This window comes from Cololabis saira, chromosome 4 (genome assembly GCF_033807715.1).
Source record: "Cololabis saira isolate AMF1-May2022 chromosome 4, fColSai1.1, whole genome shotgun sequence".
In the NCBI taxonomy this organism is placed as follows: Eukaryota; Metazoa; Chordata; class Actinopteri; order Beloniformes; family Belonidae; genus Cololabis; species Cololabis saira.
The window spans coordinates 20,192,485-20,213,842 of NC_084590.1; the positions used below are offsets into that span (position 1 = coordinate 20,192,485).

A 21,358-nucleotide genomic window follows, 5' to 3' on the forward strand; every position below is an offset into this window, starting at 1 on the left:
TTCATGTTACCTTTAAAACATTGTGTGTAAAGCACATGTAAGAAAATAAATGTTCATGTTGTCCTTGAAAAAATACAAATAACAGCAGAAATAAAGTGATAACTGATATAATATAATATAATAATAGTGATTACTGGTTTATTGGTTCAAAAAAAATTTGAATAAATATCCAGGATCCCAGTGTGCTCTGCATACATTTAAGGGTAAATGCCACTAAAACGTACGAGAATGACAAGAGAAACCTTAAAGTCATTGATTGTACATATTTAATTACTCTTTTAATTACTCTTTTAAAGAAATACAAGAAGGCAGACACGCTAAGAGGTAAAACAGGCAGGTTTTACAGTTCAGAAATAGATCAGCGTATTTGTTAACATAATACAACAATTGTTTCCAGAATTAATTGTCAGTTATGCAAAAACTGGAAAATACAGTAAGTCAGTTAATGTAAAATCTGCTATTTTTGTTTCAGTAGTTTTTCAGACATGATCACTGCTTTATAACATCTGTATAAATAAATACTGATCATATATCGAAGTCAAACAATCAACAAAAGAAGATACTTCTATGATTCTTTACACAAGGCTGATCTGATTTTATCCATTGTGATAATTTCTTACTTGTATTGATTATCTCCACAGTGTTGAAATCTACAGCAGTTCCACATATATTTATATTGTGCTCTAACAGTGACGGTAACTGCTCAGCTGCTCTTGCACAAACTGAAATAGAGAGATGCTACGCTATATATTCTCTAGACTACTTGCAGAGCTGCTGTCAATTATATTTCGTGTGAGGAAAGCACCTTACACACAACAGTTCTTCTATGAAAAGCAGCAGCTCCAGAGGTTTGGAAACCAGGCTGAAACCATGCCGACAGCTGAAGCATCTCGCTTTTAGACAACTCTGCAGACTTCATGAAAGATCTGCCTCAAACATCAAGAATCCAGCAGACAGAAGGAGCTGAACTTCACAGAGAAAGCAGCACACTTAACATTTGCTTCTTGGAATATGGTTAACAATGGAAATATTTAATATTTCAATGGGTTTGTTCACTGTTAAACAAAAAAGGGAACATGTTATATGAGCGCTACATTGAGAAGCATTCATACAGTATAACCCCTACATGCTTATGTTTAACATTTAACCTTCAAATAGAGCTCCATTTGTCATCCCAATATGACTTATGGCATTAATAGTTTGTTAATTTCACCTGAAACTGTAAATATGCACCTTCTGTGACGCAGCACAGGAAGCTCCTTACAGTAGTGCTGATCTACTGAGGACCACGAGTATCAAATGAACCAGATTTCACCCAAATCCATCCAGTATCTGTTGTGACATTACGATTCCTACAATTGTTTGCTGTTTTATGAAGGAAAAGAAAGAAAAGCAGTGAAATCATAGTGGGAATCCCCCGTCTTTGGGGTGCAGCCTGCTGCATCTGCAGGCCGTAGATCTATGGAGTGATTGAGAATGAGAGGGACGATGTAAATAATACGGCATAAGTTAGTCCTGCTGCGTCGGGGTGTGGGCGAGCGGGACAGCGGTAGGAGCCAGTGTCTAATCCTGTGTTATGACTGCGTGCACAGCTGAAAGAGTTTTGGGGTAAACCATGACCGAGGAGAGCTCTTGTCGATCACAAGAGTTCAAATTAGACCACTTAAACGTCTTTAGAGAACAAGAAAGGTTTCCAGTATTTAATCATTCATTATTAAGCAAATCTATGGCAAGGAGGTGAGTGAACAACCCCCCCGACACACACACACACACACACACACACACACACACACACACACACACACACACACACACACACACACACACACACACACACACACACACACACACACACACACACACACACACACACACACACACACACACACACACAGACAATCTGTCATGTATTCAGATAAACATCATAATTAGACTTAATGTCAAATAAGTGATTTTCCACAGCTGAACTGATGCAGGCGGTTTAAAGCTTAAATGACTCAATGTGTTATCTGTCATCTGGTGAATGAATATCATGAAGGAGTCTCTGTGCGCCTGGCTGCTGTTAGCAGACATGATGCATTCATGCCAGAGAAAAATCACACCGTGGCAGCTGGGTTTCCACCTTGGGAATGTCCATGTTTTGAAGCGTTTCCCATCAAAGCACCATAGAAAGTCTTTTGTTATTCTTGTTCCTATTGAACGCTCACATTTTAGCAGTTTTATATTGGAAGGTAACAGAAATCTAAGCACTGCACTGATTTTTAAGGACTTTTCCACACATGTCAATTTAGTCGTATTGGCAAAACCAGGTTCGGATAGCTCAGAAAAACGTAATGAAAGATAAAACATGCTAGTCCACAGGTGTGGAACTCTTCAGGAGCTGCTTTCCTGCACATTTGAGATGTTTTCTTACTTTTACACAGCTGATAAAAGTTGTGATCAGCTGGTCATCAAGGTCTGCACACGTCTGGTAATGACAGTTATCTGTAGCAGGAGAACATCTGAAACATGCAGGACTGGAGCTGGACAGTATGGACTGTTATCAACACATTTGATTACATGTTTCATATGAGAACAATAAACTGTATGTGCATAAATGGTTCTTTTTCATATTTTACCAAAGATTTACACAACTTCACATGTCTTAATGATATATCTGCGTCATGTTAGTCAAAATAAATATAATATAGTGAAAATCACTCTTTTGCTGCTTTTGAAATCAACTTAGCAGCTTTGTGCCGGCATTGGGAAGGACAGCAAATGTGAAACTGGGCGGTTGCAGGTGGGGAGGCCTGGTTATTATTCTATTATTATTCTGGGATGTCACTGCACTAATCAAATCTCAATTACATATTTTCAAGACTCAACAAAATTACAAAGTTGAGTATTTTTTGGGGTGCGGGGGGGTTATCACTTCAAACACGTGCTTTCAAGCATTTTCTTTTTTCATAATGTGTAACATTTTCATCGGTGATAAAGAAATAAACAAAGATTTATCCTGAAACATGTCTCCACATTCAGACTCCCCCTCAAACTCACTCACACACACAATTCCAGTATCGGATGTGCTTTTCTTCCATGAGTTCTTCACTTTTCTTGCTTGTCAGAGGTGTTCTTCAGTCCATTATTGCTACAAGTGGAACTGAGCTCTGTGCTTCAGTTGTTTATTGCTGCTCTGAACTCAGAAACGTCTCATTCATGACTGTTTCACCCAGAAAACCCTGCGTTTCCACAGTTGCTGGTTTGGTTGGTCTTTGGAAAATAACCCGAAGCAGAGGGACCGTTTGTGTGGCTAAAGTCAGGCTACAGATCTAACTTAAACCGCTGACACTTCTGGACCGTAACATTCATTTCCAGAGATCCAGATGCATGTTCTTCATGCATCTGTTTTTATATCATCTTTCGTTGGTTTAATGTAACAGCAGATTCGGGAATCGGCATTTGAACAACGGACGTGTTGTTCTTGCTGGATACACACGTAAAAAGTCAGTTTCTTTGCTGGTTTCAAATTCTAATTTAAAAAAAATACTTGAGAACAAATCTTCCTGATTGTTGACTGTTTTAAAGCAGCAACGCTCCATCATCATCAGTGCTGCAGATCAACACTGCAGATTACAGACATAAACTTCCAGTGCTAATGAAGTGTTCCAGGCACCGAGTGTTGGGGGCGTTTTCCACGGGTGAACTCTGATTGCTGCTTCTTCCTGTCAGCCGCTGTGGTTGTGCGTGAATGTTTATAAAGGAAACGCCCCGTGAAGCCAGTGGGTGTAGGAGCGGCTCCACGTCTGCGCCCATGTTGGTGTGGGTGCTGGTCTCACAGGTAGGTGGTGGCCTCCCTGTTCTCCCTCTCTCTGGCCTGAGCCACGGCCACGTTGATGCACTGCAGCCACTCCTCGGCGTGTTTCTCATCCTGAGCCTTCAGCACGTACGACTTACTGTCGGTGAAGATCTCAAAGGCCCGTGGCAGACCTCGATCCCTGCGCTTCCTGGCTACCACCTATGAGCAGAATACAGAGATGAAGAACATGACATGTGCAGTTATACATTTTGATATTAACCTCATCCGTTTTTTTTTTTGTTTCTTTTTTTGTAGCTCCATTTAATGCATTTGAAGATGTGATTTCCCAACTAAACCATTTATCTCTTACCGAGGTGGATTTAGGTCACACAACACACAACCCCAGTTCAAGAAAGTTAGGGATTCGGTGTTAAATGTCAAAGAAACATAAATTTAAAAACTTTACTAATCTTCTAAACCTATATTCTTCTCACAATAGAACATAAAGTAAAGTATTTTGAATTGAATTGATTTGATTTGATTTGCGTTGTAGAGAGGATGTGTTGGAGCAGGAAATAGCTGAAACACCCAAGACCCGAGTCCATGAAGGCTGTAAATGAAGACATATATGAATATGATCCAGAGATCCAAAAATGGCCGGTTCTCTCTGGGCCAAAGTTCTTTTAAAGTAGATCAAAGAAAAAACTGTCCTGCAGTCAAATGAAAGGAAATTTGAAATTCGTTTTGGGACGCACGGATGCTATTTCCTCCAGACTAAAGATGTGAGAGACCTTCTGGCTTCTTTAAAAACCACCATTGGTGTATATGGAGAGGGCAGCTAGCACATCTGGAAAGTAAGAATCAGTGCTAAGAGGTATAAACAGAACGGAGCGCATCATACATCATCAGGACATCTTTTTCAGGGATGACCTTGCATCTTTCAGCAGGACAATGTTAAAGCACATACTGCATCCATTACAAAGGCATGGCTTCATGGTGGAAGAGCTGATCTGCTGCGCCTGCAGAGCTCTCAGCGGCTGAAACACTGATAATGATGGCACGTGCTTGATAGCAATGTGAAATATTGTTACACAGTAAAAAAAGAAAAAAAGAAACCTTTAACACTGAAAATTATTACACTGAGAGCAAAGAAAACTGTTACACAGTAAATAAAAACAGTTACACTGTAAATGTGTTTTTTTGTTTTGTCATTTAACGCCAAGGAGGTCTCATGGCGGTTAGGGGTTTTATTATGAGAATAACAAAATCTACAGGTCTGTCACTCCCTGAACTTTCCTGAATATGTGCGTTTTATATTGTCTGAAATTTTGAACATAATAAAATAAAATACACAAAAGTTCTGAGCACTTATTCCTCGGACCGCCACAGAGGTGCTCCGACTCTCAGCTGGAACCAAATGGACATGAAAAAAATCCCAAAGTTTTTCTTATAAACCAAATGGGAGCCAGCAGAGAAAGTTTGGGAACCACTAACTTAGTGGATCATGAAACACAAAATAAAAGAAAGAAGACCCAGGATCTGACAAAAACAGGACATTATTCCTCTACAACTCCTCCAGTTCCTGGATGAATACTGTTGTTGATATGAGTGGATAGGACACTGTGGTAAATATCCTCTTGGTCCAAATTTTTTGAGATGTGTTGCTGCCATCAAATTCAACGCTCCCTTTTTTCTTTAGATGGTCCATTTATTCAGTCTAAACCTGTTTTCTATCCTCTATTGTGAATGAAATATCTGTTTATGAGATTTTTAAATGACCGACGTCCAGCTTTTATATGGAATGGGGGTTATACGAGCAGGTGATATGCATCAGTCACGAAAGGATAAAACCAGCGTCAGGGGGCCAGTGAATACAATTGCAAAAGTATAGTTCTTTTTTTTTTTGTAAACTCCTGAAGTGTGGAGGGGGTTGTGTGAAATGATGACAATCACCTTGACACTCTGCACCTTGCTCAGCTCAATAGGGATGTCATCCAGCTCATCTTTCTGCAGAGAGTGACAAAGAAATTGAATCAAAACTACAAATCTCTTTAATATCTATATCACAACTTAAAAAAATCTTTTCATGGACGGTCGGTGACCTTTTGCTGCCACTGTGTCTGTTTACTCATGTCGTTTCCAGGATGTCCTTCCTCAGAACAAACCAATTCATGGATGAACGATTACGCTTTGGTGTTCTGTTGTTTTTTCCGTAACAGGAAATGAAATTATGTCTTCCTTGCTGGTGTTTGTAAGTCTCATTACTACACAGCCATTTATGTAGGTACAACCGCACAACCAGAGCAAACCTCAAAAGCCGCTGCAGCGCCTACATCCTTCCTGTGGCGTGCGTGTGTGTCTGGGTGTGATGAAAAGCATTTACCTAGAGAGACACAGTCCATTAAGACCTGATTCAGCATGTGGCAGTGCTGTTTCCATGGTTCCAGGGCACCTCATGTCTATAGAGGTTAATTAGAGTTTTATGTATAATCCTGCTCTGCTGAACGTCTGTTCCTACAAAGGCCATTCTGTTATCTGGGAGCTCTGTTTCAATATTACTATTTGAAACACAAAGCGCTCACTATTTCCATCTACACAGTTTTATCATTACTGTTTGTTCATAAAACAGTTTTGCACATATATTATTACTTTATTTTAGTGGTACATTGACATCGACACCTTCAGCAACACAACTCTTGGTAAGATCAACCAGTTTCTGCTTCTTCGTGTTATTTTTGTCATGATGTGCATGCTTGTGTGTGTCTTTTCTGTGTATTTTCTTCTGTGTAAAAGACAACATGCAGACAGCTTGTCGGTACGAGGGAAGACAGCATATCTAAGCAGCCAGTATTTTGAGAGTTCCCACGGTAAAGGAGCCAAATGAAAACTAATGGCTGCTTGCAGCAGAGTAATTGATACTTGCTTTACATCAACTTACGAGAAACACGAGCGTCAAACTTAACAACTGAAAAAAATAAAGAAAAAAAAGATGGCATCAAGTAAATTGGGTGAAGCACATACATGCGCTCATGTGCACATGTGCCAACTGATTTATGCAGTTTAGCTTGTGCAGATTTAGAATATCAGGCAATATGAACACACCATTTATAATCACATTCTAATGATGTCTACATGTTTCCCTGAACACAAAGACCTGCCAAACTATAGTCAAGGCCTGCGTGGAGTTTGGCACCAGACTTCATCTGGTACCAATTACGGACAAAATGCAATATTCAACAGGGGCCACACTGAGACTTGGTTATAACCTACAACAGAGAGCAAAAAGCTCTTTTTTTGTTGTTGTTTTCATGTTTAATATCGATTTGTTTCTAAACAGGAAACAAGTCTGAGTCTTGACATTGATCCAGTACATAGATTTTTGCTACTTAATCAACTGATCGTTTTTACAAACATCAGCGTCATATTGCTGAAATAAGAATATCACCACCAAATAACCTTTGTAAACATTTAGCTGTGACAGACAAGTGACCCACATGACACACAGGAGCATTATTTATAACAGTAAAATAGAAAAGGCAAGGATGTTACAGAAATCCAAATGGAAAAAAAAATGCAGCCTTTCTTGCCGTTACTTTTATTTCATTGCAAACTATCTAAAACTAAGCTATCTGGCGTTTTCCTTCTCTTCTGCTTAATTTAATTTCTTAACAAACATCTATTCCTGAATTTTCATGCCGACAGCACAAATAAAAACCCTGGAGAGGGATATTTCAGGGCTTGAAATGAGATTGAAAAAAAGAAAAGGAAATTGCACGGAAGTGAACTGAATTGAAAGACGCTTGAAACACTCCATCCTCAAGGAATAAGAAGGAATGACAGCAGCAAATGAAATAAAATGAATTTGACAAAATACAAAGTATATTGAGGTGCATACTCTCTGCAAAGACTGTGTCACTTTTTAATTTGCTTTTTCCTCATCATTCTAACCTTTTGATTTGGGCTTGTACATGTAGATACAGGTGTTTCCAATATTTGGATAATGGGAGTCAAGTGGTGCCAAACGTCATGTCGCTCTCTAATCACAACCTTTTCCCAAACTAACAAATAGTCAGTCTATTGTTTACATGGTGCCTGGTACGTGCAGGTGTGCTTGCTGTGTTAAATCCTGGCAGATTTATATGGATTTTTTAAGATGTTTTTTTAAAATGTGATCAATGACTGGGCAAATGCAGCCAATAAAAGTCCTGGTTTATACGGTGTTAGAATAACACATAGACACCTCTGTTGCTCAGAGGCAGTTATACTGTAAACTCAGTTTGTGCAGCAGTGTCCAAACTTTAATGCACTTTTATAAAACCGAACAGCTGAATGCCCCAGCATGTGCTGAGCAGCACAACCAGGGCTGTTTGGAGTTGGAAGAAAAGAAAGAAATAACTCTACATTGTGTCTGCATTTCCAGCACTGTAAGTCCTCATGTTTCCAGGTGTTTATGTCTGTTCGGCTGTGCCAGGTTTTAGTATTTGCTTTTACCTATATGACTTCCAGAAGACGGGATCAATAGGATACTTTCCATTATGTCTTCACCCTTTTTTAGGTTACACAAAGAAACTTGAAGGAAAACTCATGTTTCTGCAGGCTCGAGGGAAAGTGACCCACTTTCCCTCATTTATGCATGCTGTGTTGTAAAGTCGTCCTTCTCCACATTTGCCACTTGTGCATAATGATATTTGCTCTCTGTTATAGAGGGTAAGAGTGACTCATGCTGTTGCAGCATCCCGCTTTGGCCTTGGGACTTTCCCCAGAGTCCTTAACGGGGCCAAGGTTTGCAACAGCTGGATTCACCACACACATTCACCCGCGGAGACAGATGATCGATTCAAGAGGTAGTTTCACTATGATTCAACTAATGAAGAACAAGGATATATTAATGACAACTTTTACAGTGAGACACCACAGACAGCAAGTGTTTGTGTGAAGATGTTTGTGAGTGTGTTTACGTGTGAGGAGGCCTCAGCCACCGGCTACGTACTGATTTGCCCCTGCGGAAGAGCAGCTGATTTCCTGCCAAGGTGAAGTAGCGGGTTTTCCAGCGCTTAATGAACTTCCAGCGAACCTGCTTCTCCTTTAGCTTCCCTTCAATTAGAGGCTGTCCCTCCTGGTTCACAACTACAGTCACACACATGCAGGACAACGGACAGAAAGGGAGAGAGATGCATTAAAAAAAGAGACACTTTGCTGCTGAAAGTTCTGCTACAATAAGCATCTGAAATTTTAATCAGCTCATGTGCTCATTTTGTGTTTTGAGAAAAATATGTAAAAAATAAGATACCTAACTCTGAATGTATGCAAAGTGAACACCACCAAGAGATTGAGCAGATCACTACTTAGCTTATGACCTTTGAAAAGTATCTGATCCTCCAAGGCTTTCAGAAATGTGAATCTCTGCTAGTTATGAAAAACACATTCCCAGGCTGACATACAGTATGTTGCGAGAGACATAAAACATTTGTATTTCATGGTGTATGAGTATAACATTAAGCATTCTGAATTTACTTATTCCGTATAATCATCAAGTTCTTTGAGATGCTTGTCCACTATCATCAAAATAAATAAGATGCTTAATTATATGGGGCTAGAACAGCCTCAATAGTCACAAATGCACAGGACAAGATACACAAATGTATTTCTGATGCACAAACAAATATAACCTTTTGTGTGTTTTATATGTGTCGTTTTGCTGTTTTTTTTCTTTTCTTTTTATTGTTTGACCTCCCAGTTGCCATAGTTTTCACAGGTTACGTTCTGGTTTTAATGATATCTTTTTAGCCACAGATTCCGGTGACTGTGTTATTCTTGTGTTTTTAGACTTAACTGCTGCATTCGACACAGTGGACCATAAAGATTTAATTTCTGGCTTGGAGCAGTGGGTGGGCATCAGGGGCGTAGCACTGGAATGGTTCAGGTCGTACTTGGCAGACCGAACTTTCTGTGTCAGCCTTGGCGACTCTGTGTCCTCCTCCGCTCCTCTCTCATGTGGGGTTCCGCAGGGCTCGGTCCTCGGCCCTCTCTTGTTCTCTTCGTATTTGCTCCCACTTGGCTCCATACTTAGGAAGCATGGGATTTTTTATCATTGTTATGCAGATGACAGTCAAATTTATGTCCCTCTTAAAAAGAAAGACGCTTACTCAATCACTGCCCTAGTTAAGTGTCTTGACGACATAAAGGCCTGGATGTCTCTGAACTTTTTTAATTTTAATTAAAAAAAGACTTAAGTGATGGTTTTTGGTGGCGCCGCTGGATCACCCCTTCCAGATCTGGGCTCTTTGGCCCAGCATGTAAAACCAACCATCACTAACCTAGGGGTAAAAGTGGATGCAGATCTCAAGCTTGACAGCCAGATCAGGGCGGTTGTCAAATCAAGTTTTTATCATTTACGGCAGCTGGCTAAAATAAAGCCAATTCTTTCAAGACAGCAGCTTGAGATAGTAATCCATGCCTTTGTCACCACTCGGCTGGACTATTGTAACGTCCTTTATGTGGGGGTTAGTGCCTCCTCCACCTCCCGTCTCCAGATGGTTCAGAATGCTGCAGCCTTTTAACTGGCACACGGAAACATGAGCACATTTGCCCCATTTTAGCCTCGCTCCACTGGCTGCCCATACAGTCCCGGATTCATTTTAAAATTCTTTTATTTGCTTTTAGCAAGACAGTTGACTTTATTTTATCCTTTTATTCTTTATTTTATTCTTTTATCTTTTATTTTATCCTATTTTATTCATTAGCATTTAACTCACCATGATTGTTTTATTTTATTTATGTGTCTTATGTTTTATTGTGTTTTATTGTGTTTTTTTCCATTCGCTTGTCCAGCACTTTGGCCCATGTTGTTGTTTTTTTTGTGCATCATGAGTGAGGCGAGTGTTGTAGCAGCTAATGATATCTCTCTGTGTTGTTGTTGCCTGAATTGTTAATAAAAATATGACTTGCAGAATTTAAATACAGTTTTCTGAGTGTATTTACATGACGCTCTGCTCTTGGTCAGGTGAGAGGGTGGATGTTTAATCAGAAGGTCATGGTTTGTAAGTGTGTTTGGGCAACACGATGCTGAACACTGTGTTGTACAGGCTTTAAATTGGTTTAAGTCATACTTAGTCTGTATTCACATATAAGTGAATATTCCTCTTCAGCAGCTCTTTTCACTTGTGGGATACCACAAGGCTATATTTTGGGGCTAATAAGTTTAAAGTTAACTTTAAAATGTTTTGGTAAATTGAAGCCTTCTTATTTATGAGACATATCCAACTCAAAGTGCTGTTTAAATACATTTCCAAACATACACTGGTTTTCTATTTTACTCGTTCTTTATTCTCATCTCATTATGTTTTTATGTTTAAACATTGGCCCATTTAAAAAAAAGAATGATTATTTTTAATTTGATTGTGAGGCATTTGGTCAAATTTGCTGTTTTTAAATTGAATAAATACATTTGATCTTTTTTGACCTCCACCTTGTTTTATTTTGTCTTTACCTTGTAGTTATACCATTACACTGAGCTGAGCTTTTGCAAAACAAACATATTTGAGCTTATCCACTGTCATCAATGTTAACGAGATGCTTTAATCAAACAGAGCAGGGTGGATAAAAGGGCAGTAGGTCAGGAAAGAGGGTGGTCGTCCTCCAATCAGAAGGCAGGGCTTTGATACTCAGCCCTTCCACATGCCTTGATTTTTCCATCAATAGTAACTGACAGGAATCTACAGGGCTACAGATGATCTCTGTGTGATATTAAATGCTGGGAAGGCTCCTCTCATCAGGTTCCCCGTGCTAACAACAAACAAAACCACTACTTGTTTCCACTAGGTTGAGTGAGGCAGCAAACAGGTTACAGTAATCCTATCAGCACAATTAACATGCTGTGGAGATGATTCACAGTACGGCCTGAAACCAAACAAAACAAATGATAAAGATCAGCTTGAAGCAAAATCAGAAGTGGAACGACCAAGTGATGTCTCTCTGCTACTCCCTGTTTTACGTCATTTCAAGTCAAATACATTTCTGTTACTTGGGAGTTGACCAAAACACTATAAAGGCATCATTTCAAGGCCTCAGAATATTTTATGGGCTATTATGGTATGCTTTAACATTTTACAACCGAATGGTTTATACTGTACATTTAACAAATATAAAAATATAAGTTGAAAATGAAGCTGTTAAATAATATAAACTCAGTATACCACAATACAATTAACAGGGATCTGATTCCAGCAGTACGTTAATGAAATTGCTGCTGTAACTGATAATGTTCAGGGTTTTGTTTGAGTACTTCTGTGTTTGGATGATAAACCTTCAAGACGCCAGTCAGTAGCCCAGTGAAGTAAGCATCCGTTCCTCCCTCCCCTCAGCAGCAGCCCCACTCCAACAACCACCTCCACACCTCTCCATTTACTGTAAATTAAAACTTTTCAAATGTGCCAGCTGGGTAAAAGCATGCTGTCACCATCCAAGTGAAAACACTTAATATCCCAGAAACATAGAGAGAAAATTAAAGTGCTTACATGCCCCACTTGCCTGTGTACCTGATTCCACAATTTCCATGTAGACCTGCACAAACACACACGTACACTAAACTGACCATTAACAGACACTTCAAAGACATTCCAGCCCTTTAGCTCAGCGGTACATCATAAAGTATGGTGGAGTTGCAGCAACCGCTGGCTCCACTCTGGCCTTCAAAATGGAAAACACTCCACCTTTCTCCGGTTTTTATTTTACCATTAAAACATGAGAGCGGCTCCCTGCATGCGTGTCGACCTCTGAGTCACTCAGTCCAAGTCAGCAACTTTTTACTATTATGCACATTATGGAGAATAAGAAAATAAAATGTTGGCTGAGCCTTTAATATGAATAGCATGCATACATAGTTGATGTGAAAACTGGTATGTGGGGCATTTATGGTGAAAAACGAAAGATTGGTGTATTTTAAAGCTAAATTGCAGTAAATCTGACTCCAGTTTATTCAACTTGTTTGATTCAGATGGGACGAGTTGCTGTTGTCATTGACTGTAATCTAACATGATGTGCTAAAGCGAACTGGATGACTTTCACGTCACTTAATAAATTGCTAGAAGAGGAGTTTGTGTTTTTTTTTTCTCGTCCACCTTAAATGTTATGCACTTGCATTTTTGAATAACTTGAATAGCTTTCATAGGTGTCACCTCGAGATTTCTTTTCTTTTTCTGCTGCATGTGTATTTTGCAAATAAAAGAAACTAGAGTTACGGCTATGTTATCCACTTCTTCCTATTCAGGTTCACAGAGCTTAGCTGGAGCTTATCCCAGCTGCCTTTGAGCGAAAGGCGAGGTTAACCGGATCAATTCAGTTGAACATTTCTTCAAGAAAGCGTACGTGATTATTAGCAATTCGAATTCGAAGTAAAAAATGATGGAATCGTCGCTTGGATGCATTGAAGCAAGGACTTACTAATGAAAAAATATTATCCTTCATTAATCACGTTTCAGCTTTTTTATGTAGCAGCTGACAGATGAGGTTGCTGGATGGAGCCTTGACATGAAGTATTGAAGAATATCGACTGAGTTAACGAAAAAGAAATATTTCAAAAGCTCTTCTTTCTTCTATAAGGACCCACGGTGACACAGGTGTCACTGCTTCTACTGTCCTGGGAGGTTCTGACGCAGATATAGCCCACATTATCTCTGTTACGACCCATATGTTTTCCTCTAGTAGAATTGTCTCTGGGTTCTTATGGGTTCAGAAATGAATTAACACAATAAAACTAAGGGATGTTGTTTATAATAGTGACGTGATAAAGATAAGAATATCTTAAGGTTTTTTAGGCTATTAAGTCAAGGGGTGCACATAGTTTTTCACAAACTGGTACTTACATGTTACATGAATGTATTTATTGTCCACATGTCTGCAGCGCCAGTTGAGGATAAAACAATTGCGCTTTCTAGCTCGTCCATTTAAGAAAACCCTGTTAACCTGACTGTAAAACTTATAAAGCAAATGATGCATAAAAAGCGCATAGGTGAATAAACGATTTACTTTGCACATTTTGGTCTTCTTTGATATTTTGTGCTGGCTTCAACTTCATATAACACAATCTTCAGTCATTTGTATTCATGTCAGACATTATCTGGATATTTTTTTTCCTTTTATTATTGATACTGAGAATGGAACATTGAGACAAAATCATTCTGGGATTTGTAAGTGACTGCAATAAAAAATAAATACATCTGCTTATCAGTGTTATCAGTTTGGGGAGAAATGGACTTTGATCCTGTCCTTTAAAATACTAATAAATTGTAAAATCTTTGTTCATAGCACACTTATTAGGATAGGATAATAGGATATATTCCAGCTGTCTCTTGGAACGAAGTTGAATTTGGGTTTAAAGCGTAATAATTATAATTGAATAAGTTAAAGGAAACACAATAGGACCTTTTTAAGGTCAAACTGAAATGTTATTGAAATGCTTTGGTCAAAATACAACAGAGAAACAACATAAAAGTCCAGTTTTCAACCCTGAATTCACTCCTCTCTTCATAGAGGGTAGTAATCATCGGACACATGGCTCATTTGATCTGAATTTGATTTGAAGATTTTTATTTTGAACATGCATGATAAAAAAGCTTACAAAAAAGTGAAAAAACAGAATACAAATATATATATATATATATATATATATATATATATATATATATATATATATATATATATATATATATATGTACAGAACTTTATATAATAATAGTTCACGGATCCACCAACATGCTCGAAACGGAGTAGGAATGAAGTAACCGCTTATCGAGTCCTACCCCTGAATCTTTTTTTTTTTTTCTTTTTTTTACCTTGTCTGCACACATATTAATGATTGATACCATGAGGGTAGAAACCAAAGGCATATATATGTGCATTATTACTATATTTAATATATATATATATATATACGCATACATATGCATACACATACATACTGTACATACCCCTGAATCTTACATACATTCTTACATATAACAAGACGAGTTTCAATAACTGTTCAATACAGTGATATAATACTCAATATTGTCGTCCTCCCTTCCTTGGCCTGACTCTTTTATTGTCAGGTATCCGTGGCCCCAAACGACACCAAACGTTGCTTTGGGATCGTGGAGTGGGATTCTCTGCTCCAGAAGTGGGATGGTAGGAGTTTTTACGTGGCCGTCTACGCTGACCAGCACCTCCATAGTCCCATCTGTTGTATCCGGTCTGGACCGGATATCTGGGCTGCGTCTTCCTAGTCTGTGTCTGGTCTTTGTGGTGGTTTGAGCCCCTGTTTATGTTCTGGGGGACATGGGATCTATTCTGTGCCACAATCACCAGGTTGTTCTGTGTGAAAGTGGCCACACGATCGTTGGTTTGTCCCACTTGCTCACAGTTGTTCCAGGAGCGAGATCCACGCTGCTCCCTCAGACTAGAGGAATACCTGGGGGGGAATTAGCCCTGGTTTCTGTGAGGGGGGTGAGTTCTCCCCCTCCTGTCCCTCCAGGATTCCCCAGAGGTGGCAGGTCTTGTCCATCTCCTCTTCCCTTGTGGCCCAGATTTTGAAAGCTCACTTGTGTTTCTTGCATGGCGGACAATGAATGTCTTCTTCATCACATTCATGATTTTGTCTACAGGGCTGTGGTTGTCCTGTTCTCTGTCTTTAGTTGTGGCGATGCTATTGCTGCCACGCGCCATCTTGTCGTATTTCTGTTCCCAGCGAGATGCGCGCAGTTCCCACAAACCAGAAGGATGCTTCTGTGGCAACGAGCTTTGGTTATTGCCACAGCGCCGAATTATGAGCTTCCTTAGTGTCTTCGGCTCATCAGTGGTACTGCTTTTTGTCTCTTTCTGCTCTTTTTCTCCGTTGATGGATTCAGAGATTCCTCTGTAGTGAGCAAGCAGCTTGTACCTGTGGTTTTTACGGAGGGCCCAGAGTCCTGAGGAATCCTTGCTGGAGATTGAGCGTGTCTTTCTTTCTTGTAAAACATTAAAGACCATCTTGCTGAACATATTCACCAGCGAATCCTCTGTGGCATCAAACTGACAAGACCTGGTGTCGCCTTTAGTCTTGGAGCCATCTTCCTTCTGGTTTATTAACTCAGAGATCCCTCTGTAGCGGGCAAGCAGCTCATACTTGTGACGTTTCCGCAGTGCCCACAGACCGGAGGCGTCTCCGTAACAACGTGAATATGGGAGTCCACAACAGTCTGCAGTAACAAAATCACTTGTCACTTCCTTTTGTCTCCAGTGCTTGAGTCACAGCGCTGTCTGTGTGACCTTTCTGAAATGTTTCAGAGTCCACTGGTTTCAAGGATAATTCCTCATCAAATTCCTCATCCAATGAATTTGAGAGTCCACGCTTGTGGGCAAGCAGCTAGTATCGGTGATGTTTCTGCACCTCCTGCATGTCGGTGGAGTTTCTCTCGCCTCGAGTGGAAAATGTTGCAGTGTCCGTCTGTAACCTGGACAGATTGTTTCTATTTGGCGTTACGTTGGAGTTCCAGCAGTTTCTTCTCATCATGGAAGTTTGTTGCTTTTTCATTCTTCCAACTTTTTAATGATTTTCTCTCAAAGGTTCAGCACAAGTGTCCAGCTTGTCTGTTCAGGTGTGTTATGCTGAGCTCTCAGGAGTGGAATACTGGGGGACTTTGTCTTTGTTGCGTCATAGGTTCATGACACAACAAACGACTATTGTGACCTCATACCTGTTGCTAGGCAACATCAGGCTTTGCAACAAGCTTTTGCACATCAGTTTCATCAATTAACAATTAAAAACTTCTTCATTTATATAAGAGTCAGATTCAGAAACCCAATTTCAAACTTTCAACAGCGGTTTGGACTAACCCGTTGACTCAACGCAATAACACAAATAAGAGCAAAATAAGAGCAGCTTACATGTTTAATAAGGATTTTTTCAAACAAAACTTGCCCACAAAGCTGAATTGAGTTGTTTTCTTAAACATCGAGAACGTTCATGTCAACATTTTGACTTTTTATCAGCTTTAGTTGAGCATTTATGAACTTTTGAAATCATGAAATTTTGCAGGGGTGCCAGCGCAGCTACTACACATTTATACTCACATTATAGCCTAAAACACTATTTTCTCTACAATAACTTATGAATTATTTTCTTCAAAGTTAATGACTTTGTTACTGGTCCAGCAAGTTCTTGCAATCATGAGAACCGTGAGGAGAAGAAGCAACTATTTGATCAAATGTTCCTTAATTTTTTCTTTTTTTAATTAAGGTTTTACTTGTCTAATTTAATTCTAATGATTATGATCTCATATAACATGTGACACCACTATGAATGAACCATACTCGTGGACAAAAGTTTAAAAGTTTCATCTGTCTGCTGGTGCAGTAGGTTATTCCCCAACAAGATTAGCAGATCAAGCCCTGCCACAGACTCTCAGCAGGATCCTGAAACCCTAAATGTGTTCTGTTTCTACAATTGTAGATTATAAAATTGTAAAAACAATTTGAACCAATAGAACAGGTTTTCTTTTATTTATTGTTTTGTTCCTCTGACATCAGGCATCAACAAGGCTTTTGCACCCACAGAACTGCCGCTCACTGGATATTTTCTCTTTTTCGGACCATTCTCTGTAAATCCTAGAGATGGTTGTGGGTGAAAATCCCAGTAGATCAGTAGTTTCTGAAATACTCAGCCCAGCCCGTCTGACACCAACAACCAAGCCACGTTCAAAGTCACTTAAATCACCTTTCTTCCCTATTCTGATGCTGGTTTGAACTGTAGCAGATCGTCTTGAACGTGTCTACATGTATACAATGTATTGAGTTGCTGCCATGTGATTGGTTGATTAGAAATTTGCGTTAATGAGCAGTTGTACGGGTGTACCTAATAAAGTGGCTGGTGAGTGTAGATACCAGTTTACATTAACAGTGTTGTAGTTGCACGAAGCAGTTTAGTCAGTTTTCTTTCTTTAAACCATGTAATAAAAACATTATCACAATTAATTTTTCGTGTTTACATAGACTGCTTACTGTCAATGGTCCATTTAAGCTGCAAAGCATAAAAACACAAAGACAATTTTCAACTACGTTATCACGTGTTTCTCAAATATTGTGCAGCCGTACTGGGAAATGATTTTTCCCCAGAAGATGCCAAATTATGATGCTCCCCCCATCACATTTTCCAGTGGGGGTCATTTTTAGGTCATCAGTTCATAAAACATAAACCCCATAACATTTTGGGTCACCAAAATAGTCATTGGCAAACGTCTTCATGCATATCGTCTTATTTTTAAAACCATTATTTTAAAAATGTTTTAATTTATTTATTTATTACTGGAGAGCACCAACCTCTTCTATGGTGTTGCCATGGACACCCTGGATGTTCAATGACTTGCATATGGTGGTTTATTCATAAAAAGACATCTTTCTACTTGCTTGTTAATTTTATCTGTCTCTCTAGTTGTCTCTAACTGTCACTGAGTGTTTAGTTTAGTTTTTGTTTGTGTGTTGTTACTTCTTAAATCCGTGAGAGTTGCTTCAAACCAAATCTCTAGATCGTTTCATCATCACCTGAACTCCTTATGTGCAAACTACTGACTCCAATTATCTTTTGTTGAAGTAATTATGCTGTGGATTGACTGTGAATGTTCAATAAGTGCATGATTAAAAAAAACATGAAGGAAATCATAACATTTTGCATGTTATCAGCTGAAGCACATACTGTACATTGTATTTGTCTGTTATTGTGAATTAGATGAATATCAGATCACATTTTATGACAAATGAATGGGGAAAACTGTTAATGCTAAGAGTTTTGCATTGTTTCCCTGCCACTGTAATGATGTATGGGTCCTTATGGGTGAGTTGACTGAAGATGATGTGAAGATAGTCGCACACGTTTATCACACAATCCTTCTCTATTATTTTCTCCAGCATTCCCTTTTTGGCACAGTTACGTGTACAGTTATGGATAGCACTATTTCAAGAGTTTTTTTTGGAAATAAGTTGGAGAGGGATTTGAAATCAAGTAAAACCTTAACCTTATTTAAAAAAACATTGAAAAGAAGGATGATTTCTCTATATCAAAGTAATGAGTGGTGATGCTTACTATGTTGATTTGGGCATTCATTTAATTGGTGATTTGATTTGATTATTTAAGGATGAAGGAAACATGTAGACTGCATGAATGAATGAATGAATGAATGAATTGTTATTTATTAATGTGTCATACATCTGCCCAGCCTATAAGGTCTTACAAGACACAGATACACTACGCCAGCAAACAAACATTAGCTGTGTACAAACAAAAACACAAACATAAAATTATAAATTCCACTTATACATTACAGATCAAATTACAGATCCTTTCTCAGTTTCCCTATAATTTGTTCTTTCTCTGTTTCCAGGCTCTCTTTATAAAAGGTAGCTATAGAGAAAACCTCCTCTCTGAAAAACCATTCCAACTTAGCATCATCCTCAGTCCAAAACAACTCAACTGCACCTTTTTTTTCTTTCTTATTTCTTGAGGAATCTTTGTTATCCCCATGGAGGCTATTTGTTTTACTGGCAGTCTTATCTCTTACTTCTTGCTTTTATTGCATTACTTTAAATAATCCTTTGAGGGTAGGCAATGAATAAGCTTTGCTTCAAACCTACACCTTTTTCGGTCTAGATGTTATTTGTATATTGGAAACTTTTTTGTAATGTTTTCTTTGAACAGTGTATTTGTTTCCTTGTTGTCATTTTTATTTTATTCTTAATTTTGTAAAAGCTATTTTGATGTTTGTCTTATTTTTATTCTTTTTTTGTGATGTCATGACCGAAATAAACTAAACTAAACTAAAAAGAAAAAAAAGTTTTTTTTAACGTCATTTACCCTGTAATTTCATGAATTGCACATGCATGTGTCCACTTATTGTCTATGAAAATGTGCAAATATAGTTTTGCAAACCTCTGTGCAGCAACAAACTTGCACAACCTCTGTGAACTTTGGGGGGCGCTTTATAGGCAGAGACCCCACATCGGAAATTCCCCATCATGGACACACTTCATTTCAGTGTGAGGTGTGACTGGTACAAAAATGTCAAGCCTCAGGCGGTAAATGTCAATAAGAGGTCACTTAAGGAACACAGAACGCTGTTTGAATGTCAGGAACGATTAATATGCAGTCCTGCAGAGATGATTTGTATTTCCTGGTGACAGTGAAGTTATTTAAGGTTTTACTATAAAATGATGAATAGATTTCAAGTCCAAGTATGCAAAGTTTTCTAATTAAACACATCTCGCCTCAGTTTACTGGTATCAACATGAGTGCTGGTTTTCCTTGCGCAAGTTTTGAGCTTCTCTTTTACAGGAACATTGTGTTTGTCAAGGAGCCGTCCAAGTGGTGGTCTGACCTTGTAACAAACAGACATGCAGAGCTGAGCAGTGAAGCCGTCCAAGGCTGAAATCACATGTGCTTAACAAAACACGTAACCCAATGCACATAGACCTACTATAAAGCGCTCCCACAGGGATCAATATTTCCTTTCTAAATCCTGCAATGAAGGGGGTACAGGCAGGAACCTGAGGGGTAAGACTCCATTCTTTGCAGTCATGCAGATTTTTCATGATTACGCTGCTTTGTTTTGAGCAGCAGAGGTGGATGTGAGGTGATCACCTAACCTTTGAACAGCTTGGATCAGAAGAATGATGTGTGTTTTCTTCTGTGCATTGACAAAACTGATGATGGTGAGATAATGAGGTAGGAAGAAGAGAAAGTAAAAAGCTGCAGATGCAGCCGTTTAAATGGATAAAGATAGAGACATTCACCAAGTCAACCTATACTGAAAATGCTGATCTGCACTGAAAATGCTGATGAATGTCATGGGTCCGGGGACACCACACACCCATGTGGGTCGGGTGCGTTGTGTGATGGGTGGCGACCAATCTTCTTAAAAGGGGCCGGACCTTTTTCCAATCTAGATTTGTCCATGGTGAGGGGTATCGGGCTGGAGGGGGCTTAATTATTGCCCCGTTTCGGGGATTACACGTTAGAGTTTTTCCCCAGCAGATGACACTGTTCTACTCATATGTTATCACAACACTAAATGCTGACTGCACCACTTTAACCATGAATTGCTGATGCAAAAATGACACACATTCATTTATTGCAATAAATGAGACTAGCTTAGGACAAATATCTGAAAGAGGTAGAAAACGAGAATGCAAAACGTTGTTTTTCTTTCCAAGGAGAGTGACACCTACCACAACACAAAACAACTCCCTGGACCTTTAAAATATCAACAGGGCACTAAAAGCATTCCCCAAATACTATAGATGTGCGGGAGACAGTTGCAGAGACCACTCTCAAGCTCTCTGCAGTCTCGATGAAGTGCGGTACTGTATATCACCACAACTCTGCAAAGACCAGACCGTCACACAGCATCTCCACCGATAACAGCTCTGAACTGGGACAATCATCAGCCGCCTCCTCTACATGAATGATGTCCATATGTCAAGAACCACGGAGACATTAACTCTCTGATCTCCAGCTCATCGTGAGCCGGGGAGGAGATCAGTGGATCTAGATAAATACGACCAAATACCATAACAGAG

At 39.2% G+C, this 21,358-nt stretch overlaps 1 protein-coding gene across 4 annotated transcripts in view; it reads right to left on the minus strand.

Moving 5' to 3' along the window:
• Positions 1-128: 128 nt before the first annotated feature.
• The window catches only part of veph1 (ventricular zone expressed PH domain-containing 1), a 120,355-nt gene continuing 99,125 nt past the window's right edge, over positions 129-21,358 (minus strand). For 2 of the 4 annotated variants that reach the window (XM_061719123.1, XM_061719122.1), the window contains exons 13-15: positions 8,769-8,905; positions 5,732-5,785; positions 129-3,997 (exon numbers count right to left, since the gene is read on the minus strand). In XM_061719123.1, coding sequence (XP_061575107.1) covers positions 3,815-3,997; positions 5,732-5,785; positions 8,769-8,905 — 374 coding nt within the window. In that variant the 3' untranslated portion in view covers positions 129-3,814. Of the gene's footprint in view, positions 3,998-5,731; positions 5,786-8,768; positions 8,906-21,358 lie in introns of those variants that run through there. The other 2 variants (XM_061719124.1, XM_061719125.1) reach the window with 2 other exon arrangements.